The sequence below is a fragment of the Symphalangus syndactylus genome, chromosome 2 (assembly GCF_028878055.3).
Source record: "Symphalangus syndactylus isolate Jambi chromosome 2, NHGRI_mSymSyn1-v2.1_pri, whole genome shotgun sequence".
Classification (NCBI taxonomy): Eukaryota; Metazoa; Chordata; class Mammalia; order Primates; family Hylobatidae; genus Symphalangus; species Symphalangus syndactylus.
The window spans coordinates 137,746,685-137,773,460 of record NC_072424.2 but is presented as its reverse complement, the minus strand read 5'-3'; the positions used below and the strand labels follow the sequence as shown (position 1 = coordinate 137,773,460).

The following is a 26,776-nucleotide window of genomic DNA, read 5'->3' as shown; positions in this document are numbered from 1 at the left end:
TCATGGATGGGAGTGTAAATTGGTTCACTTGATCTGACTGGCCCACCTTGAAAGCACTTTGGTATTGTTTTATAAATCTGACCTAGTAATCTTATTCCTAGGTATACACCCAAGAGAAATTCTTGCAGAAGTGTACAAGGAGACATATATAGAAAAGTTTTTTAAATAGCAATATTTCCACATTTCAGAAAATACCTGGAAACAGTCCACTGACAAGAGGATAAATAAAATTTAATATATTTACTCAGTGGAATATATTTTAGCAGTCAAAATAAATGAACTACACTACACACAAAGACATTGAACCACTCTGCATAATGCTGAGTGGAAAAAACAACATGAGGAAAACTACATAGAATAGGATATGATTTTTATAGCCTTCAAAAACACAAAAACTGTATATTATGTAGCACACAGGTATGACAAAATGTTAATTGCAAGAGAGTGATAAAGAGAAAAAAGTTAGGGTAGCAGTTGATGCAGATATAAGTAGATTAAACACGGCCATCATAGCTGCCTTGATGGAATTTTCAAAAGCAAAATCTGAATGTGGTACGCAGGAAGGCAAAAAGCTAAATCACTTATTTATGTATATGTGTGTGTGTGTGTGTGTGTGTGTGTGTGTATATGTAGCCTCTCCGGAGACTTGCTGCTGAGAACAAAGGGTGGGGGCACCTGGGCTGGATCATTCTGGAAAAGGAAGGGCTCCAAACTTCGGAGGGAGGTAGGAGGCATAACGACATTTTGTTTATTTTAAAACATTTAAGCTCCTTAATGAAAGAAGATGTATTAGGTTGGTGTAAAAGTAGTCGCGAGTTTTTGCCTTTACTTTCCATGGCAAAAACTGCAATAACTTTGGCACCAACCTATAGATACCTGCTAATTATTACATAATGCATCTTTTATTCATAACTGTGTGTACTGTTAATTCCTATCTTTATCAAATCAATTTCATTCTTCTTGGTTCCTTATTTTGCCATGCCCTTGGCCTTGTGCATTATCATCTAATTTATCTCCCATTCTCCCCAAGACACTTTAGAACTGCCCTTCATGCTTCCACCCCCATCTTCTTATGTCTTCCCTCTGTACCCTCCCACTTCCAGGCTCTGCTCCGGAACATTTATGCTGTTTGTGGCCCTCAGGGCACAGGACCACGGGATCCTTTTACAGTAGGAACAACCACCAGGTGAGATGGACCGGCGAGGTGGGAATTTCCAGATACTCCCTGGAATCCATACCCAAGTCCCTGCACAACGTTCTCCACTCTCTCGGTTCTTTTCTTGTTTGCAAGCAGTGTTGGTGCAGCTGAATGCAGAACCTTCCATTAAAACCTGAAAAGAGAACATTGGAGCAGCCCCAGTTCCATTTCCTCCATGAAGTGTAAGCATAACATGCCACACTGCAGCAGCTGGGCTGGAGGAGGAAGGCAGGCGAACAAGTGAAGAGCCAGAACACCAAGACTCGTTTCTCAACAGCACAACTCCACACTACTTATCTCTCTGAAAGATCTGAAGCTTGAAGGGACATCTTAATCTCTCCCCAGTGATTCCTCATAGCATCTACATGACATGTCAATTTCTCACCTTACTTTTCATGATAACAGTGAAAGCAAATCTTCGGTCAATATGGGAATGAATGTAATACTGGGTAAGATGAAGAGCAGAGCTCTGGGCTCAGACTGTCAGTTTGAATTCTGGTTCTAACACTGACTAGTTTCAGGACAGTGGGAATGCATGGAAAGGTGGAATCTCCTCCGACTCAATCTCCGTTCTAATTCCAGGCTGTGTATCAGCCAGGGGCTGAGACCTCTGCTGGGAATGCTTCCTGAGAAAGTTTTCTCTGTGAAGATCTCCATCATCCAACAGACACTTCTGAGATCTAAGGTCCACTTTCTGCCTCATCTTCCATATCAGCCCTTTTACTGAACTCAGATCAGCTCTGATGAGCCCCTCTGGTCACTCGGGGTCATCTCTTACCACGTGACAGAAAGAGCATGGCCTCATCAGGCCTCACAGGCCACTTCCCAAGCGTTATAACTTCATTCTGTTCTTCACCATACTCTTGTCTGTGCAGGGAGGGGAAGTGCAGGGGCCCAGGGGCTGTCGTCTTTCTGCAGCCCTCAGCAATATTCTGCTGTCACTGGCATCATCTTCCCTCACTTCTGTTCAGCAACTTTATGAAAAATAAGGAGAATGATCAAAAGTTGGTGTCTTAGTCTGTTCAGGCTGCTATAACAAAATCCCATAAACTGGATGGCTCATAAACAACAGAAATTTGTTTCTCACACTTTTGGAGGCGGAAAAGTCTAAGATCAAGGCACTGGCAGATTCAGTGTCTGGTGAGGGCTGCTTCCTGGTTCATGGACAGCACCTTCTCACTGTGTCCTCACGTGGTGGAAGGGGTGAGGGAGGTAATGGGAGGCCTCCTTTTCAAGGGCACTAATCTCATTCATGAGGGCCTTACCTTCAGCACCCATTTACCTCCCAAGAACTCCACCTCCAAATACCATCACATGAAGGGTTAGGATTTCAACATATGAATCTGGGAGTACACAAGCTTTCAGGCCATACCAGTTGGGCAGAAGGTCTGCAAGAAGAAGTCAAAGCAAGCAGGAACAGTTTAGCACGACAGTGCTCGAAGCATTGTGAGAGAGGGTGCTGAGCCACTGTCCTGGAGGAGAAAATGACTGGACGTTGAGGACTGACACAGGCCACTAGGCTGACAGGCAAGCTTTATCCATGTAAAGATAATATAGATTATTCTTTTCCATATGTCTACACCTAAAATTCAACTGGAAAATATCCTTGTTCTTGGTCTGTAGAAATATAAGAAAAGATTTGGGGATGCTAAACCCTCCAAAAATGCAATCAGCATTGTCATGCACTCACTGGGTTAGCAAGCTCCTAGTTTAGTCACGTGCAGAAGGAAGACTGCTTCTCAGCCCTCATCTATTTTCTCTCCTCTTGGAAGAAGAAAGACAGGAAGTGCTCAGTGGCTCAATTCAATTCTCATAAACATTCAACCATCTTCAACTAGAGCTAATGAGCCTGAAGGATTTTTAATGATGTTTTATTGTGTCATTATTTTAAGTGTTTTAAGGAATGTTTTGAGCTTTTGACATTTGCCTAAGAGCAACTAATTCTAAAGGTACATTTGATTAAAAGCATACATCAAGAAATCAATGTAATAATGACCTTTGCAACTGAGTTCCTGAAATATTTATCCTGCAACTTGGGACAAGGCTTATGTTCCTTGTTGAGGATCGTGATGGTACAGAACCTGCAAGTGCTAATCAACCCAATATGAGGAATGTTCTGGTTTTTAATTTGTTAGCAACTACATTTTATTCATGCTGTACCCAGAAGCCATATGTGAGATCCTTATCCTTCTAAAAGCCCAACACAAAATTCTCGTGCATGAACATTTTATTCCTGATCTCTGAAAAGTTCCAATAATTCCCTCTGAAACCAGAGAATATAGTTTGATACAAGTGAACAAAATGGTCCCTGAGCATGTAGAATTGGAATTCTATTTACAGCCAATGTACTTACTACAGAAAATCTCTCATTTTTAAAATCACCTTGTGATTAATCCAAAACAGAATTTCTCGACTTTACACCAATCTCATCCATCAGGTTTGGGTCAGGATGTCTGCTGGTCCTTCTGCAAAGTTAAATCCACCAGGAAACAAGGAAGATTTGCCACCACTGAGGTCAGGATTGTCAAATGGACATGCTGCAGCCACACTGGAGAACATTTCAGAAAGGAGAATTCCCAAAACACTCCTGGCTGGAGGTGGCAAAGTCCGGCCACTACCAAATCTGGCTGCCACCTGTTTTTGTAAAACCCACAAGCTGAGAATAGTTTTTTTACATTTTTAAATGGTTGAAGGGGAAAAGAAAGAATTTCTATGACATGAAAATTACATGAAATTCAATTTTTAGTGTCCAAAATGAATTTGTTGGCGTGCAGCCATCCTCGTTCATCTAAGCACTGTCTGCTTTCACACACCCACAGAGTTGTCATTGCAGCACAGACTGTACGGCCCTCAAAGCCAAGAGTGGCTGCTATCCGGCCCTCGACAGCAGCTTCATTGGAATCAGGGGAGTCTGCACTCACTTGCAAATACAGGTTTGAGATGGGTTGTTGAATTGGCCTCGTGTCTTTGCCCCTCGCTGGCGACAATGCCAGTGCCCCACTCACTGGAGTGAAGAGAAGAGGATGTTTGTCTTCATCCCTCATCACCCAAGTATTGACTTGGTGCCTGCCTCGGGGCCATGTGCTGCCCAGCATCCTGAGAAACACACCGAGTGCCTTGAAAGTACAATAACTAACTTTTTTTATTGTGGTAAAATATACATAAAATTTACCATCTGAAATATTTTTAAGAATACAGTACAGTGGGGTTAGCTACATGCCCATTGTTGTGCAATAGATCCCCAGAACATTTTCATCTCCACAAACTGAAATTCAATTCCTACTAAACACCAACTCCCCACCCCCTCCTCCCTCCAGCCCCTGGCCACCACCATTCTACCTTCTGTCTCTATGAGTCTACAACTCTAAGCCCCTCATATGAGTGGAATCATACAGTCTTTGTCCTTCCAGGCCTGGCTTATTTCACTTTGCATGATGTCCTCAAGAAATAACTAACATTTGCTTGATGCTTGAAAGTTTACACAGAATTCCCTTGTGCATTATTTCACTTACTTGGCACAGCTACTTTGTGGGGTAGGTTACTTTAATTCCATGATAGCAGATGCCATTGGTCAGCCCTGAAGCCAATCCTGTGGTCACTTGCAGGTAGATCCTGTACCTGCCCATGGCTCCCTGTGTTGCTCTGCCTAGACATATTCCCTGCTTTGGGCCATGCTCGGCCTGAGCACAGGGCAGGCCAGGAAGAGCTGGGAGTTGACGTCGGGGAGTGATGCTCCCTAATGAGGGGCATGAGGTGGGGGTCAGCGCCACGGCTCCTTCGCCCTTCCAGGAGGGCAGTTCTGAGGTGGGGCCTCACTGTCCTGGGCCCTTGTTCTCCTTCACTCACCCTTTGCTAACTTCCTCCTTTCCCTGTCTAAATTCCCCACTCTCTCCCATGCTCCTCTGGATGACAGCCACATGAATTACTTGCACTAAATCCTTGTCTCAGGATCTGCTTTGGGTGGAACTCCAACTAAGTCACCAGTCATAGAGATTAACTTGTTGACACTTGCCAAGCTACTAAGTAGACAGTCAGGCTTCTAGTCCTGTTTTCTCAGTCCTGAGGCCTCTGCCTCAGGCGTTGACAGGCTGGTGTTGGCCAAAAGGTACCATACAGAGAATGTTAGCATCAAGCCTGCAAATCATTCCTTCCCCAAAGGAATGCCTGCAGGAACAATAACCTCAACCAGGGCACCTTGCAAAGACGCTGAAGACCTCAATCAGACTGCTCTGTAGAAACGTTATGCTCAGTGAACTAGTCCTATTTCCAGCAGGATATACCTAATCTGTCAAGATTGTTTATTATAAATAAATTTGGGATTTATAGATTTATGGGGCAGGGAGGCTGGAGAAGGGGTACGGGTAGTCACGTAAGTATATTCTACCTGTGTAATGAACAACGTGCAAAATGGAGGCACCCCCAAACTTCACCAGTATCCTTTGAGAACAATGTTTCTTTGTATACGTTGCTCAAAACTCATCAGTCAATGTGAAACTAAAGTGTGTGCCAATGTAGAAGGGGACATTTTGGGGGAGCTCAACAAGATGGAAGAATAGAAGATTCTCTGGAACCATTCCCCCCACAGAAATATATTCCAACTATTCAAAGACAAGAACACCACCCTGAATTCACCAGAACTTTGGGGAGAAGCTGAGAAACCCCCTGGGTCTACAGAATTGAAAGAAGCCAGAACTGGCAAGAGAAACAATCAATTTGGACTGTGCCACCACTCCCAGCTGGCATAATGCCACTCAGAGAATGTCCCTAGATCCATGGTTTCCAAGGTGACAGGAGAGAATTAGAGGTGAACATTTTGTTTCTCTACTGATCTGGCAATCTTCATGGGTCACCCACTCTGGCCCCATCCCACAGGAACCACTGGAAATGCCAGGATGGCTGAACGATCTGGGGTGAACTGGGGAAAAAAAGCCAAGAACTGATTGCAGCAACCGGTGCACTGGTGCACTCTGAGCTGTGATCAGTGGGGACACCATGGTGAAGGGACTGGCTGGCACAATTCACAGGGAGGTCCAAATCCCTGGCTGCATTTTCCACAGAGCCCAGGTTTACTCAAGAGCCCTCCCCTGGCCTGGAAACAACGAAAAGCTTAAGATTAAGTTCTGATACCCACTTACATCTTCCCAGACTGGGAAATGTTGACAGAGCAGCAATATAGTTCCAGGGCAATGTTTAAGTTCCAGTGCTCACTGCAAGTCTCACTCAGAACAGGAAGAAACAACAGACCAGAGTTTAAGTTCCAGTACTAAGTAGCAAAGCTCTGACACCACCAAAGAACACTTGAAAAACCGTCAGAGGTGACTATCTTCTCAATTGCACGGGGGTCGACGTGAAGTGCAAGGACTGTGAAAACTCAGGAGAAAACGACACCATCAAAAGAGATAACAAAGCTGTAGCAATGGACCTGGAAGAATTGAAGATCTCCGAAATGTCTGACAGAGAATTCAGAATAATCCTCCTAAAGAAGTTCAGGGAATCACAAAAAGTACAGATAGAAAACTAAATGACATTTGGAAAACAATCTAGAGACAAAATGAGAAATGTGACCCAAAAACCCCCAGAAACAATTAAAACTGTTGGTCTCCTCCAGAAAAGAGTGTTTCATTTGTGCCTGGCACTTGCCTCTTATCATTTGAATCATTAGTTTCATGTTGGGTAAGATCTGTAAGTCACTCTGAATTTGCTTTAACAATTCAACCCTTTGTATTAACATGTATATGTACACATTTAAATAATTAGTGTAAGAGGATCTCCTTATTCATGAATGACTGATTTTAGTAAAAGATTGTTAAAAAGGAATCTTGTTAAAATGAGGACCAAAATTTCATAGAAAATCATGAAAAAAGTGAAATTAAAATCATGAAAATTGTTTTAATTTTGCTTTACTAAAATTCATTATAATTTCAACAACATGCCAATAATTTTAAGCAAATGAGACCCCAACAGCTGATTTTTGGCCTTTAAGAAAAGCTAAGTCTCAGGAGAATTCCTTCCAGAACTCAATCGCCATGTTGTAAGAAGCCCAAACCGCATCAAAGGGCCTCGTGCAGGAACTCTGGTCCACCTTTCCAGCTGAGCCCTGGGAATGACCAGCCTTGTGAGTGCACCACCTCGATCGCCCTGCCTGGTCAAGCCTTCAGGTGGTTTCTGCCTCAGCCAACAACTCACTACAACTACAAGAGATGCCAAATGAGAAACTGAGTTCAATCAACCCATGGAGCCTTGAGAAATGACAATATATTGTTCTTTTAAGCCACAAAAATACTTTTTTGGCATAATTTTTCTTTTTTTTTTGAGATGGAGTCTCACTCTGTCACCCAGGCTGGAGAGCAGTGGTGCGATCTCAGCTTACTGCAACCTCCGCCTCCCAGGTTCAAGCAATTCTCCTGCCTCAGCCTCGCAAGTAGCTGAGATTACGGGTGCCCGCCACCACACCCAGCTAATTTTTGTGTTTTCAGTAGAGATGGGGTTTCACCATGTTGGCCAGGCTGGTCTCAAACTCCTGACCTCAGGTGATCTGCTCACCTCAGCCTCCCAAAGTGCCGGGATTACGGGCATGAGCCACTGTACCCAGCCAATTTTTCTGTCTTTACTTAATGGTTACTTTTGCTGAATATCAAAAAGTGGGTAATTTTTGCAAAAATATCTAAAGACTTCAGCAGTTTTTCCAAGAGCCTCTCTTCAACATTTGATATTAAAACGCTTCTTTTTGGAAGCTCCCATCTCATCATCATCCTTGTTTATTTTCCTCTGATTCAGCCGCTAACTGGTCTAACTCTGCTCCATGCTCTTTTACCAATAGTTGAAGTGTATTTTAGCAGTTCTGTGACACCTCTCTTACCAACTTCATGGAATCCTGAATGTTTGTCAAGATCATCAATTAAAGTTCAAGGACAGTTTGCACACTGACTCTCAGGCATCACAAAACTGATCCACAAAACTCTAGATGAGGCAGCGAGAGAGTCTGTGGTGCTAAGCAGAGGGAGGCCTGATGGTACCCATTTTATAAGTGATACATTTGCTAATGTTTTCATATCAAGGATTTTTGTTTCCCACATAACCTTGCAAAGTTAAACAGTCAAATGTTAGGTTAAACAGAAAAGAAGCTTCCTGTTTGTGGAAGCAAGCAAGCAAATACTTGATTGCTCCCACCTCCTCCTTTCTTCACTTCTACCACCCACTCCTCACCATCTCATTCAGCAGCCCGAACAGCTGGGTGTCTTGTCTTATGCTGCTCCTCTCCATGAGAAAAACACAGGAAAAAGTATGTATGACTTGATGTGTTTTCCTTTCCAGGGGTGATTTCTAATTTAAGAAGAGGTTGAGTAAAAAGACAAATTTCAACCCAACAGAACTACTCTTCTAATGGTGAAATTGTAGGGACGCCCATAAAGCATCTTCTAAGTGCTCCTTAAACAACTCCATGAAGGCAGCCAATGATCCCATCTCCATCTCCATCAGTCACTGGGGCTGTGAGGCACAAAGGGAGGGGATGGCTGCTGGTGGCTCTCCAGTTGCTCATCTCAGTGCATACAATGCTGTCTCCAGAGAAACAACCAGTATGTGTGGCAGGGAGCAGGCTAATCAAGGCCAGTGGTGCTGTTCACCAACCCTCCTCCATCCTGCTTCCTGAAAATTCTGTCCTCCCTTATCCTGGACTGAAATTGATGGTGCAGGACAGAGAGGGAGAATTGCTGGAGAAATGCCATTGGGCAGGCAACAGGGGAAGGGGCTGGAGCATCTTAGCCAGGGTGTCACCTTAGCCAGGGAGGGGCATAGTGAGTTCCCCCTGAGCACACAGGGGAGAGGCTGATATGAAGGAGATGTAGCTAGGTCAGCAGAGGGGACAGCGGGGATGTCTGGAAGAGTTCTTCCAGTTGCTTCTATTCCCCTTGTGTAAAGGGGAGCCAGCCATCATTTGCCAAGAGTGAGGAAGGGAAAGATGTGGAAAGTCTGGGAAAGAAAAGGTATGGCATGGTTATCCAGGAACTCAGCTTCCAGAGGTTCTCCTGAGTCTCTAATGCTTGAGCTGGACATAGATGGATAAATGGAGTTTGCTAGATTAAAAAAAGGTAGAGCAATCTGTGCAAAGGGAACAGCATAGCAAGGGGGACAGGGTGACCAGCGGTGTCCTTCACTGAAAAAATAACAGGGGCAGGCCCGGCGCAGTGGCTCACACCTGTAATCCCAGCTACTTGGAAGGCTGAGGCAGGAGAATTGCTTGAACCTGGGAGGTGGAGGTTGCAGTGAACCGAGATCATGCCACCGCACTCCAGCTGGGGCAACAGAGCAAGACTCTGTCTCAAAAAAAAAAAAAAAAGAAAGAAAGAAAATAAAATAAAAAAGAAATTGGTAGGGAAATGAATGGATTACAAGCACCTGAAGGACATCGGGTCAAAAAGTCCATTAGATGGTTGGACACACAGGACTGGAGCCCAGCAAAGGGTTCTGGTCAGCAAATGTCTATTTGAGTTTCATTAATAAGCAGATGATTATGGATCAGGATCCAGGGAGAGTTCTCCGAAAGAGGAGAGTGGAGGCCCAGCCACTGAACTGTGGAAAATGTGTCCATTTAAGGGAGGAACAGTAGAAGAGGGAGGAAAGAAGTGAGAAGAATCCAATCAGGAAGATAGGATTCAAAAAGAGAGCTGGAGACAAATGTAGCAAACTAGAATCCAAGAAAAGAGATAATTTCAGGAAGACTGTGGGTATTAAATGCCACAAAAGGCATAGGTAGAAAACAGCCCATCAGATTTGGCACTATGGAAGTTACTTCACCTTCCTATCTGGACCAATCTCTCTACGATGGTCAGGCTGCAAGACAAATGGCAGGATGTTGAGGGGTGAATTGTGGCAAGAGTCAGGACAGTGAGTGTGGAAGAGCCTTTCCAGAAGGTGGTTTGGAAGGAAGGGAGGGAGGGGAGATAGAAACTGGAAAGGACTGTGGGGCAAGGAATGGCTTCTGGTTAGGTGGAAGCAATTTGAGTCTATTTATATGTGCAAGGGAAACAGCCCAGAGAGGGGTGCAGTGGATTCGACCACCACAGCAAATAAGCTGGGGCTACAGCAGTGAGCAAAGCTACGTCCCTGCCCTCAAGGAGCTTATAGTCTAGCGTGAAGAGACAGAGAACGAGCAAATAAGCAAATCGATATACAGCAGAACGAGTGCTGAGGAGAAACCCCAGTGGGCAGGGGAGGGAACGGAAGAGGCTGCGTGCAGTATGGGGGTGGCAGGAAGAGCCCCCTGCTGCGGTGACCTCTGCCACACAATTTCGTTCCTAACGCTTGTCAAACAAACTTGTGTGCAGCCTGGCATTGTAGCTATGTGGTGTCTGTCTCTCCTATGACACAGGACAGCGGCTTCCACTTCCCCGTCTTTGCCTTGTCCACATCATGGTGTTCTGCAGAGAAGGCCGTACATGAATCTTTATAGTAGGAATGCTACAAACCCTTCCCGTTCAGTTAGGACAGGCATTATCCAAACAATCTCCTCCCCATCCCCAGGGAATTCTCGGAAGTGGCACCTAGTAACCTACAATGACTTAGGCAAATTGTCTGAATGCCTAAACGGTACAAATGATTTAGTATTCTCTACATATTTGCAAATTTAGGTAAATCTTCTTGTTCTAGTTTTAACCTTACAGTTCACTTTGGGAATGGGTTTGGGGGAAGAGAGAAAGAAATTAGTCTTTATAACCCTGCCAAACTCTGAATCCTACCTCCTACCTCTTGGTAAGGCATCATTTTAAAAGGTTAGAATAATTTTTATATTCATTATCACATTCGATTTCCCCACTTTATCTGCAGAAAAACAATAAGTAGGGGCTTCCTATTAGTTCACCATATTTTCGTTAGGTAGAAATTCCTTGTATCTGATAGTCTTTAGGGTCCTCTTTGAGACTAAGTTCCCCTTGGAGATGAGACGAGGTTGGCCCCCTTTCCCTACCCCAGAGGCCAGCACACAGCACACACAGGAGAGGACAGGAAACAGAGGGGAGTCGCTCTGATCTCCATATTCTGTTCTTTCCCAGGGAAGATGCTCTGTTTTCAACCAAAAACAAGATCATTCTAAATGTCATTGCTCCACACCCCATCTGGGCTCCTGTAAGCAAAGCTGCCTTGTTTCTGAATCAGATGTCGTCACCCACTGAAAAGCCTCCTGCATCCAAGCTTGGCTGGCAGTGGGGTCCTTGCTCAAGGGGAGAGACTCCTCTCCCCCAGTGAAGCTGCCCCGCATCATTTCTTTTGAGAAAGGAAGAGGATGAAGAAGGACCAGCAGCAACAGAGAACCGTTTCATCACTGCCTCTCTGACCTTTTAAAGAGCAAATGGTTAAAATAAATACTATCGGGCTCGTTTCTATGGACTTGAACATTTTACAACCTGTAGAATCATGTGACATATCGCCCTTTTGTGGAACTCCTAGAAGGGACAGAAGGAAATAAACACAGCTCTGCGGTGGGCTTCACAGCTAAAACCCAGGACATGCAGTGTCTGGAGGGCAACTCATGGCAGGCAAGAGGCAGAGCCCACCCTGGAGTGCTGAGTGCAGATGCTGAGGAAGTCATGCAAGGATCTGTCATGAGCAAAAATATCAGAGTCCTCCAGGATGTGACCACATTTTCATTAGCCCTTGCCACTGAGCCTCCTTCCAGGTATGATGGAAAAAAAAAAAAAAAAAAAAAGCCTCAGGAGGAAAGGAGGCAGACAGGTGCAGAGACCCACACTTGGCCGCAGGTGAGAACTCTGGCTATAAATAACCCACCTCTTCATGGGGGAGGAGGGTCCCAGTCACCCCCAGGAGGTCATAAATTCAACTCCATTCGTAAAAATGTTTATGCAATCAAAGGATTTCAAAACACAGACTTTCACTTCATCTATTATTCCCACAGAGGTTAGGGAAGCCATGAGATACCCCTCTACTGGTGGCCAAATGATTTTCTTCACAACCTGAAACGATGCACTAGCACATGGCTGGTTAGATCATAACATTCGCGATGTTTTTCAATAGAGGTGCAATGCCATGAAATGCTTTCATGCTGCAAGCAAAAAGAAGACCTTCGTAAATTTACATCCAACATGTAAAAACACACAATAACTTCTGTACATGATAGAGCTGTGTGTATGTTTGTGTGTGTGCTTTACAAAACAAAAATTTATATCTTGTCTACCATTGAAGGGAGTGAGGAGAGACCGATGTTTATTGAACATCCACAATGTGCCAGGTGCTTTACAAGCCTCATCTTCTCATTTCATCCTCACAGCAGACCAAGGAGGTATAGACTATTGCCGTGACCATTTTATGAGTGAGAAAATGAGGCTCTGAGAGGTTTAACAACTTGCCTGAGGTCACACAGGAAGCGACCCTTGTTCTTCCTGCTACATCAAGCTGCCTCCTCAAGTTCCAACAAATACTTTTGTTACCTTGTCCAGTACACATCTGTAAATCTTCTTGCTAGAGTCATTTTTATGGTTCATGATAAGATGCTGCCAAAAGAGCTGAAAGAAATAGAAAGAGTCTTTGTCAAGTACAGAAATGACAAGTTATTTCCAGAAGATACAGTACAAGAGTTCAATTTCATCATTAATTAGTATCTCATGCATATGGGATGAGATGTCCTTCTGTAACACATTTAGGAGATACTTAAGTTATATTCCAAGTACAAACTAAAAATGACCTGTGTTCCATCATTTTTATCCACAACTTCCCTCACAGTTCTTAGACGACAGTCTCAACTGTGACCGTATTACAATTGTCTTCCTGGCGCCGAGGTTGCATTTCATCTTTGAAAGCCCTGGTCAGAACAACTTTTAAGGACTCCTTGAATCGCTTCTTCTTACTGCTTCCCACAAAGAAGTAAATGAAAGGGTTGGCGCTACTGTTGATTGTGGAGAAGAGCAGAGAAATGTGGTGTAGGTTCCCAAAGGTTGACCAATACTCATAGTACAGCAGGTAAAGGAGTCTCATGGGCATGGCAAAGATGAGGAATATAATGATGGTGACCATGATGACTATGTAAAGCTTGGAGGAATGGGAAGCCCACGTGTTCTTCCGGATCTTCATGACCAAGATGGTGCTGGACACCAGCATGAGGGGCGTGAAGACCAGGAAGCTCAGGACGGCTATAAAGATGATGACTGCCCGGCAGTCATTTCGAGAGTGACTCTCTTCTTCTCTGTCGATGCACATGACATACTCCATGGTGGTCACCAAGCAAGAAAGAGCCCACAGAAGGGCACAGACCAACGCCGACTGATACTTGGGGCGATGGCATCGGTACCAGATGGGGTAAAGGACTGACAGGCACCTCTCCACACTAATGGCCGTCAGCAGATAGAGGCCCGTGTTGTAGCCAAACAGAAAAGTCACTGATAATGTGACAATTGTGTAGTAATGGCCAGAAGAAAGCTCATAATCTAAAGCATAGTCGATAGACAAGATGAAAATACAGAAGAGCAGTGAGATGTCCGCAATAGACAGGTGGGTGATGTAGACAGTGAAGGGATTTCTTCTCATCCGGAAGCACAGGAACCAGAGGAGAATCCCATTCTCAACAAACCCCACTGGGGAGATGCTCATAATGACCCAGTGCACGATGGGGATTTGCCGATGTGCATTCCTGACCGAGGCGTTCCTGCCGGTTGAGATGTTCGTGGGTTCCTCGACAACAAATGATGTCACGTTTGACCCATCCATGAGGAGGCCTCAGGCTGGAACTCTTCAGGTAATTTTCTGTAAATATGTCCAAAACAAAACAAACACAAAAAGCCATGAAAATGGTTGGATTGGAATAAAAGGGAGAAATTCAGCTATAAATCATAATCTTCATGTTATTAAAAAAAAGTTTAACAGACTCTACAGTTATCTTTGTCACAATGATAAGATTAGGCCTTTAGGACCTGATAAGAAAGGAACTTAGACCTGATAAGACAGAGAACTGATCGAATGACCCTTCTGGATCCCCAGTGATAACCATTCATTCTATATCATTGTGTGCTTGTGGCTTAGTGCCAAAAAGGAGATGGCCAGGCAAGAGTGGCCGAGTGCCCTGTGCAGGACCCATTTCCAGTTCTGGCCCGAGCTTTCCTAATGGCATTTTGAAAATCATTTCATTTTCTGTGCCTCCATTCATTTGCCTGAGGGACCAGGTTGATTGCATTAAGACTTGATGACAAAATGCATGTCTGGGCAATGCTGCCATTGTCATTGTTTAATACATGAAGTGCCATAAGCAGTAAGGAGAGGGAGTGCCTGGGACAATGGGTTTAATATTGTACCAATATTTCTTAAAGTGTGAACAATCAAAAGGCATTTATTTTACACGGCTTCAATATCTGCGACAAAGCTGGGCACCTGCTCAGACTACGTAAGCCAGGCAAGCCATCGACGTGTGGAGTGGATGAGAGCCCCAACAAAATGTATGTACATCCCCACAGACCACAGGCCAGATGGTGTAGGAAACACCATCGCCAGATGCCAGACAAAGCACTCAAAAAAATTTTTTTTCTAGTTTGTGTGTATGCATGTGTAGGTGTATGTAGTAAAACATTGTTCTTTGCTTTCTGAACTTTGTCCATAGGAGGTTGATCAAAAAAAAATTTTTTTTGAGACAGAGCCTTGCTCTGTCACCAGGCTGGAGTGCAGTGGCGAGATTTTGGCTCACTGCTATCTCCGCCTCCTGGGTTCAAGCGATTCTCCTGCCTCAGCTTCCTGAGTAGCTGGGACTACAGGCGCGTGCCACAATGCCCGGCTAATTTTTTGTATTTTAGTAGAGACGGGGTTTCACTACGTTGGTGAGGCTGGTCTTGAACTCCCGACCTCAGGTGATCTACCTGCCTTGGCCTCCCAAAGTGCTGGGATTACAGGCGTAAGCCACCGTGCCGGCCAATCAAAAGAATATTTTTAGTGAATGGATATCTGTCTTTTCCTCATGAGCTCACCTGAAGCAGAATAATACATAAATGTGTTATTTTGTGGCACTTAAATGGCTTTGGTGATATTAGACATTTCTAGAATCGAGTCAGCAGAGCCCCAGCACGTGCAGGGCCCTGAGCTGTGATCTCAGTACAGCTGGGCCTGGATCCTGGGCCAGCAGGTAGCCTTTGGGTTGGCGAAACAGGTGTTTCCTTCCAGCAATGTGATCCAGGCACCCAGGAGGACCCTGTCTCCATGGTTCCGATCACGCCTATCCCACTGACACTTCCCTCAGCTGTTCTAATGGGATGCAGGAAGTTACTTTCACTGGAGGAGAGCTTCCTTTTACTTCATAATTAGAAGACAGAGACCCCGACAGGAACCCACACAGGACGAGAGCTCGCGTGCCCTGTCATGGCTAACCAAAGGCCTGCTGTAGAGACCAGGCTTTGTTAGAAGTTTGCAAGTAAGACCACCATGTTCCCCAAATTCTCCCCCCACACATTTAGCCCATGCCAGGCACTGTTCTAGGCACTGGGACATGGCAGTAAATAAAACAGAGAAAGCGCCGGCCTGGTGGAGTCTGTATTCCAGTGGGGAGGCAGTCAAGCAAAATACAATAACAGCAACAACAATCAAACTGACGTCAGCACATGAACAGCGCTATGGAAAAAAGTAAAGCAGCATTAAAGGAAAGGAGTGGCAGGGACCTGGGGGTTCCATCATCCATAGAGTGATGGGAAAAGTCTCACTCATGAGATCACACCTGGGCAAAGACACGAAGGAAGTAGGTGACCAAGGCCTGCAGGTTCTTGGGGGAAAGTATTCCAGGCAAAGGGAACAGCAAGTGAGAAGTTCCAGAAGCAGGAGGCAGCCAGGAGTAAAGAACCGCAGAAAGGCCAGCGAGGGAGGAACGGGCTGGCCAGGAGAACAGTGAGGTGCTGAAGGCAGGGGTCTTTGGCAACCAGGTCCAAACGGGCTTTGCGGGCTGGTGCTTTTACTCCCAGTGAGACAATAAACCACAGGAGGTTCCGAGAGGAGGAATGTGGTTAACTTGGGGGACTGAGGCGTGAACAGCCTCGGTATGGCCCCTGTGTTCAGGTGACACTCTAGGGGCCATGGCAGGAAGGAGGAGGCCAGGTGGGAGGTGAAGGCACTGGCCTAGACACAGGGAGGATGTTAGCATAAACCAGGTTGTGGCAGAGGTAGTAATATCTGGTGGGAGGTCTTTGATTTGATTCACTGATGGAAGAGATACGTGTTGTGGTAGAAAGAGAGAATATACGTGTTTAGCCATTTGCTGAGTGGACAGGTGCAGGTGAAGCGGGTTAGCAGGGCCTGTGGAGTTCAAGAAGCCTGTGAGGCAGCCAGGCCATGTCCAGGGGAGCGTCAGGAGCCGGGGGAAAGTCGTAGCCTGGGGATATAAATGTGGGTGTTGTCTGCAAACAGGTGGAATTTGAAGCCGTGAGGCAAGATGAGAGTATCTGCGAAATACTGGCCATTAAAAAGGAGAAGAGGTCCAAGGACTGGGCCTCGAGGCATTTCAAAGTTAGAGGCTGGGGAGGTGAGGAGGAAGAATGAGAGGAAACTGAGGATGACCTGACAGGGAGGCAGGAGGACAACTGGGGAAGAAGAGCTCCCAGGAGGCCAAGTAAGAACGAGTTTGAGGGGAAGAAAGAGTAATCAACTGGGCTAAATCATACTGCAAGTTCGAGTGGGCTGAGACCTGGAACTTGATATTGACCATGGGAGCAGAGCCATTGCTGACCTTGGTAGGAGTATTTTCAGTAGACTGGACAAAATGAATGCCTGATGCAAGTGGTTTAAAGAGAATGGGAGGAGAACAGGTGGAGACAGTGAGTGTAGACAACCCTCTTGGGGGCTGTGGGGTTGAGAAGTGATAAACGGATAAGAATTATCCAGTAGAAAGCAAACAACTGAGGAGTCAGGAAGTAGGGGTCTAGAGCTGGGAGGAGTCGCAGCCTTGCCAGAGCATAATTTATACCTGGTGAAGGGGAAGGCAGGGTGCGTGGCTGCAGATCCGGTGAGGTGGGTAGATGTGGTTGTGGGAGTGCCCAAGGCAAGAAGTTGTCTCCTGAAAGTGCAGTATCCCTTTTACAGTAAAGTAAGGAGCAAGGTCATCAGCTAAGAGTGAGGAGATGTTAAGGGTTTAAGGAGAGAGGGCATGGTGTGAAATAAATAAGGGAAAGAGAGGGCTAGGGACATACACAAAGTGCAGGATCTCCAGCAGGCTAACCTAGAGCCCGCCCAGGTTAGTGCTGGGGAACCTGGGAGAGACCACTCAGCCTCACCTATGCTCCTCTACACCTCGGTTCAGTTGTCCAGGTGCCGGCATGGAGAAAGGGGAGAGGTGGATTTAACCAGGGCTGGGGTTTACCAGGCGGGTACGACACAGAGTGGGGGCCAAAGGAAGCAAAGCCTGTAGAAGAGAAGGGCTACGATGATGGACTCTGGAGCCCAGTGGGGTTAGGAGAAAAATGAGGGCACGAGGGAGGTAACAGATGTGAACAGGAAATAGGAGCTACATATCAGAAGTCCCAGCGGTGTCAGGGAATCATTGAAGTCCCCGTACTAAAGGCACTGAAGGGGAAGGAGGAGGTGGGGGCTGGAGAACGTGATGCTTAAAACTGAGCTTGGGGCAGTGTAGTTTTGGGGTTATCAGTATTAAGTGCAGAGCGTGACTGTGGAAAAGAAGGGCTGAGGGAGAGTGGAGGGTAAGATCATTTGAGCTGAGAGCAGAACCTGGAGCTGCAGGGCTGGAAGAATTATCCACAGATGCTGAAATTGCTGAGAAATAGTGTTGGAGACCAGGAATATTGTTGGAAAACGTGGCTATAATCCAGGTGCTAAAATCATCAAGGAATTTGGGACAGCAGCCCAGGGGTCCGAAGCAACCACAGCAAAGAGGGTGGGAGGCGATACAGTGGCCAGCATGCATGTCAGAGACGTGTGTTTTGTTGCTTCTGCTGCTGCTGGTGTTGGAGAGAGAGGAGAGAGGGAAGAAAAGTAATTCAGAGTACACAAAAGGTAGGGGTAACAAGGGCCTGGACCAGCGCCGTCCAACAGAAACACAACGTGGGCCACCTATGTAAGTGAAGTTCTAGTAGCCATGTTAAAGAAAGTAAAAAGAAACCAGCAAAATCCATTTTAATAATGTACTTTGTTTAGCCTAATGTGTTTAAAATATTATTTCAACATGTCATCAATACCAAAAATATGGATGAGGTATTTCATGTTCTTTTCTATGCATTAAGTCCCCCAGATGTAGCGGGTATTTCACTCTTGCAGGGCATCTCGCTTCCGATGAGCCTGGTTCCCTATGCTCAGAAGCCTCATGTGACTCGGGGCTCCCGTGTTGGTCAACACAGGTAGACAGCCATGGCAAAACTTCCTTATGCAAGGAAGCCAAGTGCTTTCATCTTTTAATTACAAACCTAAACCAAAGACCAGAGATGGAAATTCAGGACCTAATCCAAGTTTTTGAGGATACTGACAAGATCATCTTTCTGCTTCCGGTCCATGACCTAGGATCTCTCATGGACCACATCCTTCAGCTGCAGCTTCTTGCTGTGTGGAGAGAGCTCTGTTACCCCAGGTCACCTCCCCTTCTCTGTCACCCTGCTTGCTCATCCTAGATTCAAGGCATGCTCTATTTTCACCACTGACCCATTCTCCCAAGCAGCCTGTCCTAACCCTTTCCTTTTACAATACCAGTTTCTATTTCTGTATTCAACTTTTCTTCTTTTCCCCAAAAGTTTCCAAATAAATTCACAGAAGTCAGCTGGGAAAGGTATTTCAACTTGCATCTTCTTTCTTTAATTTTTTTTTTTTTTTTTTTTTTTTTAGAGATAGGGTCTTGCTCTGTTGCCCAGGCTAGAGTGCAGTTGTGTGGTCATAACTAACTGCAGGTTGAACTCCTAGGCTCAGGTGACACTCCTGCCTCAGCCTCCCAAATCACTGGGACTACAGGTGCATGCCACCACGCCTGGCTCATTTTTGTTTTATTTTTATTTTTGTAGAGATGGGGTCTCGCTATGTTCATACCCAAGACATTTCTCCTTGTAACAGAGCAGAGTTAAAATTTTTTAATTAAAAAAAAATTTTAGAGATCGTCTCACTCTGTTGACCAGGCTAAAGTACAATGGTACAATCATAGCTCACTGCAGCTTCAAACGCCTGAGCCCAAGCAATCCTCCCCTCTCAGCCTCCTTTACAGCTAGGACAACAGGCATGCACCATCACACCTGGCTAATTTTGTTTTTAATTTTTTGTAGTGTTGCCAGGCTGGTCTCAAACTCCTAAGCTCAAGCAATCCCCCTGCTTCAGCCTCCCAAAGTGCTGGGATTGCAGGTGAGAGCCACTGTGCCTGGCCTCAGAGTTAAAATTATATCTTATTGATTGTTGTGGACAGAATTGTGTTCCTTTCCAAAACTCATATGTTGAAGTCCTAATCCTCAATGTGACTGTATTCGGTGATAGGGCCTTTAGGGAGGTAATTATGGCTAAATAAGGTCCTAAGAGTGGGGCCCTAATCCAATAGAAGTGGTGTCCTTGTAAGAAGGGGAAGAGACATAAGAGATCTCTCTCTGTGAGGGCACAGAGGAAAAGCCATGTACGGACAGAGGGAGAAGGCAGCCTTCTGCAAACCAGGAAGAGAGCCCTCACCAGACCAGCCCTGACGGTGCCTCGATCTTGGACTTCTGGCCTCCAGAACTGTCAGAAAACAAATTTCTGTTGTGTAAGTCACCCAGTCCATAGTATTTTTTATGGCAGTCAGAGCAGCCTAATACACTCACTAAAGAGCAAACTCCTTGAAACCAGGACCTTATCCTTTTTGCGTCTGAATCTCCAACACTTGCACACAGTAGGCATTTAATAAATACTTATCAAACTGTTTCAAGAAATAAAGCCATTATAACAGTTCTAAGAATACACTCTGCTTCCCCATGAGAGAAAACCACCGCTTTCAGTGCAGGGCTCCACACTGAATAAACATGGGTTTCTAATGGTTAGAGTACAACTCATGAAGCACATACAGTATTCAGGCAGACTTTGATCATGATGCGGATTTTAGTCATGATTGGAATGCACATTAAAAATTCCATTAAAACTAGTTCTCATTTAAAAACGAATCATAATCCTCCAAATTGTTTTTATAGCGGGGTTCTATTTAAATGAACACATTGCTAAAAATCACATTCCCAGTCTTACCCAACCAACTGGGTTCCAGTCTCTGAAGTGAAATAGCAGATGGCAAGAAATGCCTTGACAACAGCCGGCCCAACGTGCTCGTCACCCCAACCCTTTCCTCCCCCAGCTCCTTGGTCATTTTGTGTATTCTTCATCTCTGTCAGTGGATGACTGACGGGGATATTTGAGGTTGGGAAGTGTGAGGGGAGTAGAAGGGTAATTGCTGCTAGCTGACAAAACAGTCTAGCTCAGAATAATTTAGTGTTGGCTCAGTGAGCCTTCCCCAGCAGCAGAGAGAAGACCACACAGTTGAGATCTCAGAAAGCCATGCAGATGAGGTAGGCACTTGCACTGCAGGGTGAATCAGTAGGGTAACTTCTCTCTGGGTCAACCCAATTCTAGGACCAGAGGCTCTCTGCCCAGACATGCCAAACATTTTTCATTTTTATTATTTTTTGAGATGGAGTCTCATTCTATCGCCCAGGCTGGACTGGAGTGTCGCGATCTCGTCTCACTGCAACCTCTCCCACCCAGGTTCAAGCGATTCTCCTGCCTCAGTCTCCCGAGTATCTGGGAATACAGGCACCTGCCACCAGACCCGGCTAATTTCTCTATTTTTAGTAGAGACGGGGTTTCGCCATCTTGGCCAGACTGATTGTGCACTCCTGACCTCGTGATCCACCCACCTCAGCCTCCCAAAGTGCTGGGATTACAGGCGTGAGCTACCGCGCCCGGCCTCATTATCTTTTTTTGTTTTTTTTTTTTTTTTGAAACAGGGTCTTGCTCTGTTGCCCAAACCGGAGTGCAGTGGTGCAGTCATAGCTCACTGCAGCCTTGACTTCCTGGGCTCAAGTGACCCTCCCACCTCAGCCTCCTGAGTAGCTGGGACTACAGGCACACATGACCATGCCAGCTAATTTTTGTTGTCATTGTTGTTTATTTCTTACAGAGATGGGGTCTCACCATGTTGCCTAGGCTGGTCTCAAACTCCTGGGCTCAAGCCATCCTCCTGCCTCAGCCTCCCAAAGTTCTGGGATTACAGGCATCAGCCACCACACCCGGCCACCAATCATTTTTCTTACGCAGCACTTGCATTTGCAGGGATGCATGTTTACCTGGCAGTGACAGCCTGGGGTGGAAGGATAGCTCATCCTGACAGCCCTCAGTGGCCCATGGAGTGGTCAGTTACGCTGCAACAGAAACCTCAGTTGGGAACAGATTGCAAAGACAGCCGAGGAGGTGACAGCACCACGACTGGTCAGCATTACTGGAAGCATCACAGAGCATCTTCCCTCCTCTCTTTCTTCTCACAAAAGAGATGTCTAGGGAGAAAGAAATAAGTTAGACTGTGAGAATATCGCGGTGTGGGGCTCTTGAGGCCAAAGCACCTTTCCTTCCATCCTAGCTTTGGAGCCTTGAAATCAGCTTGGGAGGCTGATAAGGATGACATCATTGCCCCCTTTTTAGAGGGAAAAACCTAAGGATTAATAAACATGCCAGGCTCAGAGCCACTGTGTTGCACAGCCCCAAAGGGCCTACCATCTGCCTTTGCTCCAGTGTGTCCGGTGCTCCCTGGGTCCTGCAGGGCTGTAGTGCCCAGAAACTTATGTGGATCTTAATCACAGTGCTGGCCAGGCAGAAATCCAGGTCACTTGACTTCTGACCATGAGCTGAGACAGTAAGAAGAAAGAAGAAGGGAGAAGGGAGGAGAAGGAGAAGAAGGGAGAAGGGGAAGGAGAAGAAGGGAGGAGGAGAAGGAAGGAGGAGGAGGAAGAGGGAGGAGGAGGAAGAGGGAGGAGGACGGAGGAGGAGGAAGAGGGAGGAGGATGGAGGAGGAAGAGGAAGGAGGGAGGAGGAGGAAGAGGGAGGAGGACGGAGGAGGAGGAAGAGGGAGGAGGACGGAGGAGGAGGAAGAGGGAGGAGGATGGAGGAGGAAGAGGGAGGAGGGAGGAGGAGGAAGAGGGAGGAGGACGGAGGAGGAGGAAGAGGGAGGAGGACGGAGGAGGAGGAAGAGGGAGGAGGATGGAGGAGGAAGAGGGAGGAGGGAGGAGGAGGAAGAGGGAGGAGGATGGAGGAGGAGGAAGAGGGAGGAGGATGGAGGAGGAAGAGGAAGGAGGGAGGAGGAGGAAGAGGGAGGAGGACGGAGGAGGAAGAGGGAGGAGGGAGGAGGAGGAAGAGGGAGGAGGGAGGAGGAGGAAGAGGAAGGAGGAGGGAGGAGGAAGAAGAGGGAACAGGAGGAGGGAGGAGGAGGAAGAGGGAGGAGGAAGAGGGAGGAAGAGAGAGGAGGAAGAGGGAGGAGGGAGGGAGGAGGAGGGAAAAGGAAGAGGAGGAAGAGGCAGGAGGAGGGAGGAGGAGGGAGGAGGAGGAAGAGGAAGAGGGAAGAGGAGAGAGGAGGAGGAGGAAGAAGGAGGAAGAGGGAGGAGGAGGGAAAAGGAAGAGGAGGGAGGAGGAGGAAGAGGCAGGAGGAGGAGGAGGAGGAAAAGGGAGGAGGAGAGAGGAGGAGGAGAGAGGAGGAGGAGGGAGGAGGAGCGAGGAGGAGGGAGGAGGAAGAAGAGGGAGGAAGAGGAAGAGAGAGGAGGATGGAGGAGGAAGAAGAGGGAGCAGGAGGAGGGAGGAGGAGGAAGATGGAAGAGGAGGAGGGAGGAGGAGGAAGAGAGAGGAGGAGGGAGGAGGAGGAAGAGGGAGGAGGAGGGAGAAGAAGGAAGAGAGAGGAGGAAAAGGGAGGAGGGAGGAGGAGGAAGAAGAAGAAGGAGAGAAAAGGAAGAGGAGGGAGGAGGAGGAAGAGGGAGGAGGAGGGAGGAGGAGGGAGGAGGAGGAAGAGGGAGGAGGAGAGAGGAGGAGGAAGAGGGAGGAGGAGGAGAGAGGAGGAGGAGGGAGAAGAAGGAAGAGAGAGGAGGAGGAAGGAGGAGGAGGAGGAGGAGTCTGGAAATCACTGTTCTACCAAACCCCTCAACTTTACAGGACAGTAGGTGGTTGCTGGAGAGCCTGTGAGGCAGGCCAACCTTCACAACCGGTTTGAGAAGCCCTGTGGCCCAGCGTGCCTGATCTTAGCCCGGAGCTCTCTCCACTACACTCTGGGGCCTAATCCTATTTTTAAGACTTTACCGTTTATAGCCTCTCTATACTTAAGTTTTCTAATCTAGTCTGCCTCTAACCTTTCCTATTTAAGGAATTAAAGTCACCATATTGTAGGGAATATTTTTTATTGAGACTTGTTTAGGCTGGGTGGAGTGGCTCACAGTTGTAATCCCAGCACTTTGGGAGACCGAGGCAGGCAAATTACCTGAGGTCAGGAGTTTGAGACCAGCCTGGCCAACATGGTAAAACCCTGTCTCTACTAAAAATACAAAAATTAGCCGGGCGTGGTGGCATGTACCTGTAATCCCAGCTACTTGGAAGCAGAGGCAGGAGAACCACTTGAACCCGGGAGACAGAGGATGCAGTGAGCCGAGATTGCGCCACTGCACTCTAGCCTGGCAAAAAGAGTGAGACTCCATCTCAAAACAGAGAGAAAAAAAAGACTTGTTTAATTACCAGTTGTGACTTTGCCACTATGTGGTCTCTGCATGTGAAATAGTCCATTGTGAAGTAGTCCGCAGGGACTGATTAAACCACTCCTGCCTGTTCAAAGAGCTCTGCCACTAAAAAAATGATTAGCCTGAAAACCACCTTTGCAAAAATTATAATGGTGAGAAAATTACGGCAGTGTGAGATCTCACCTAACTGATTCCATCTTGCTTCTAAACTCTAAGCTGCCCTTGTTCATTCCTGAGCATAGGCTGAATTAACTTTGGGAGAAACTTAGTTTATCGTTTAACTTTGAAACAAAGACAATAACAGCCCTTTCCCAAAACAAACCCACTTCTTGCCTGGGTACCAGAATGCCTTTGTAAGACTAACAAGTTAGGCACAAGATTCAAAATTATGGTTTAGGAGTCATGCAGCCAGAGGCCACAAGATTCTGTACCTCCCCATTGCTCCTAGGGATGACATCACTATTGTAAAACCTGTTATTTGTGCTCAAGATATTTTTCAGACCCTGCATTCTGATGCACCAGCTGATGCCACTCAGACAGATAATCTGCCTCAACTAGTTCTGTGATCCCACCCAGAAATAGAAGACGGCAAAAACAAACTGCTTCAACTTCCTGTGACTTCATCCTCCAACCTGACCGATCAGCACTCCCCATTCCCTGGTTCCCCTACACACCAAATTATCCTTAAAAAAAAAACCCAGTCTCCGGCCGGGCGTGGTGGCTCACGCCTGTAATCCCAGCACTTTGGGAGGCTGAGGCGGGTGGATCACGAGGTCAGGAGATTGAGACCATCCTGGCCAACATGGTGAAACCCCGTCTCTACTAAAAATACAGAAAAATTAGCCAGGCGTGGTGGCGGGCACCTGTAGTCCCAGCTACTCGGGAGGCTGAGGCAGGAGAATGGCGTGAACCTGGGAGGCGGAGCTTGCAGTGAGCTGAGATCGCGCCACTGCACTCCAGCCTGGGCCACAGAGTGAGACTCCGTCTCAAAAACAAACAAACAAACAAAAAAACCCGGTCTCTGGATTTTCAGGGAGACTGATTTGAGTAGTAAAACTCTGGTCTCTCGTTTAGCTGGCTCTGTATGAATTAAACTCTTTCTCTATTGCAATTCTCCTGTCTTGATAAATCGGCTCTGTCTGGGCAGCGGGCAAAGAGAACCCTTTAGGCAGTTACAGTCCCAACAGGGCTCATTTTACAGCTTCTTTATTCTTAACACAAAATGGGGGTATTTTCTTTTAAATGTTTATCACCTTTCTTCGAATTTTAAAGCAGTATGTGCTTATTGAAGAAAATTCAGAAAATCCGCACATACAACGACTATTAAAAATTAACCTGATTCAACATTTAGGATATTGCATTAGTCTTTGTTCAATGTCTTACACACACTCGTTTTTAAAATTGAGATTGCATTTTATAATCTTTTGGTATCCTTTCTACCTTTTTTTCACTCAGTATCATATTGCAAACATTTACTCATGTCAGTATATACTCTAAAAGTATGACTTCAGTATCACTAACTGAAGGTATCATGATTTATTTATTTATTTATTTATTTTTATTTATAATTTTGAGACAGGGTCTCACCCTGTCACCCAGGCTGGAGTGCAGCGGCAAGATCACAGCTCACTGCAGCCTCAATCTCCTGTGCTTAAGTGAGCCTCCCAGGTAGCTGGGACTAGAGCACACGCCACCATGCCAGCTTATATTTTGTATTTTTTGTAGAGACAGGGTTTTGCCATGTTGCCCAGGATGGTCTTGAACTCTTGGACTCAACTGATTCTCCTGTCTTGGCCTCCCGCAATGCTGGGATTACAGGTGTGAGCCACTATGCCCAGCTTTCATTATTTATTTTTAATAATCCCTTAGCCTTGGACATACCATTTGCTTCTGATTTTTCACCGCTATTTTTAAAAACAAAGCACTGTAATGAATTTATATGGATGCGAATTTTGTGCACATCTCTAATTATTCCCCTAGGACATATTTCTAAAAGTGGAATTGCTAGACCAAAGGTATAAACATTCTTCAAGATTTAAATGTGTATTAACAAATTGTCACCCAAAATAACCATGCCAGTTATATTAATAGCAACATCAACAGTATATAAATTTTTTTCATAGTATATATATGTTTCTTTTTCTACAACATCTTCAGTTTCTTAAATTCCCAAATTTGATAAATGATAAAAGATACCTTGTTTTAATTTGCATTTATTTGATTCCTAATGAGATTGGACATTCTTTTATGTTAACAGTTACTTGTATTTTTCGATGGATTGTTTTTTCATACTCTATGTTCATTTCTTTTATTGAACTGCAAGAAACATTTGTAAATATGGCAATTTGTTATATGTTACATGTTACAAATCATTTTTCCCCAGAAACTGGAGTATTTTATAAAAGACATGAAAGGATGCTGCTTGGAGTTTTCTTAAAAACACTTCCTTATTGGTAAAGGCAGACCGTCCTGTGCTGATCATTAAGATTTAGAGCTTGAAAAAATCATGCAGATACTGCAAACCACCCCCTTGTTTTTCCAGGTGAGGAAATTAACTCAGGACTAGTCCAAGGGTACATACTTAGTAACAAAGGCAGCAGCAGAGGGTGGATTGCCCCAGGTCCAAATTGGCGCTATTTCTAGCCCTCCCCTACCCCACCCAACATACACACACACCAGCTCATTGTCAACAGTCCATCTGTGTGTGAAGTTCACACACCCATTCATGGGGCTGTTAGGACTTTTGGAACATTTATTGATGGCTCTTATGTCACCAGAAGCAACCGCACAATCAACTGGGTTGTCAGTAATTAAAATCCTTAAAAGATGGAGTTTTTGATTTATCAAAGGATGGATCTTATTTATCAAAGAATGGATTTTTATTTATTAAAGCACCATC

At 45.8% G+C, this 26,776-nt stretch overlaps 1 protein-coding gene across 4 annotated transcripts in view; it reads right to left on the bottom strand.

Annotated features, from left to right (window-relative positions):
- Positions 1–4,322: 4,322 nt before the first annotated feature.
- Positions 4,323–26,776, bottom strand: part of MAS1 (MAS1 proto-oncogene, G protein-coupled receptor) — a 55,715-nt gene continuing 33,261 nt past the window's right edge. For 2 of the 4 annotated variants that reach the window (XM_055268876.2, XM_055268858.2), the window contains exon 2: positions 4,323–13,948. In XM_055268876.2, the coding sequence (XP_055124851.2) occupies positions 12,935–13,912 (978 nt within the window). In that variant the 5' untranslated portion in view covers positions 13,913–13,948 and the 3' untranslated portion in view covers positions 4,323–12,934. Of the gene's footprint in view, positions 13,949–21,456; positions 21,664–26,776 lie in introns of all 4 variants that reach the window. The other 2 variants (XM_063623163.1, XM_055268847.2) reach the window with 2 other exon arrangements.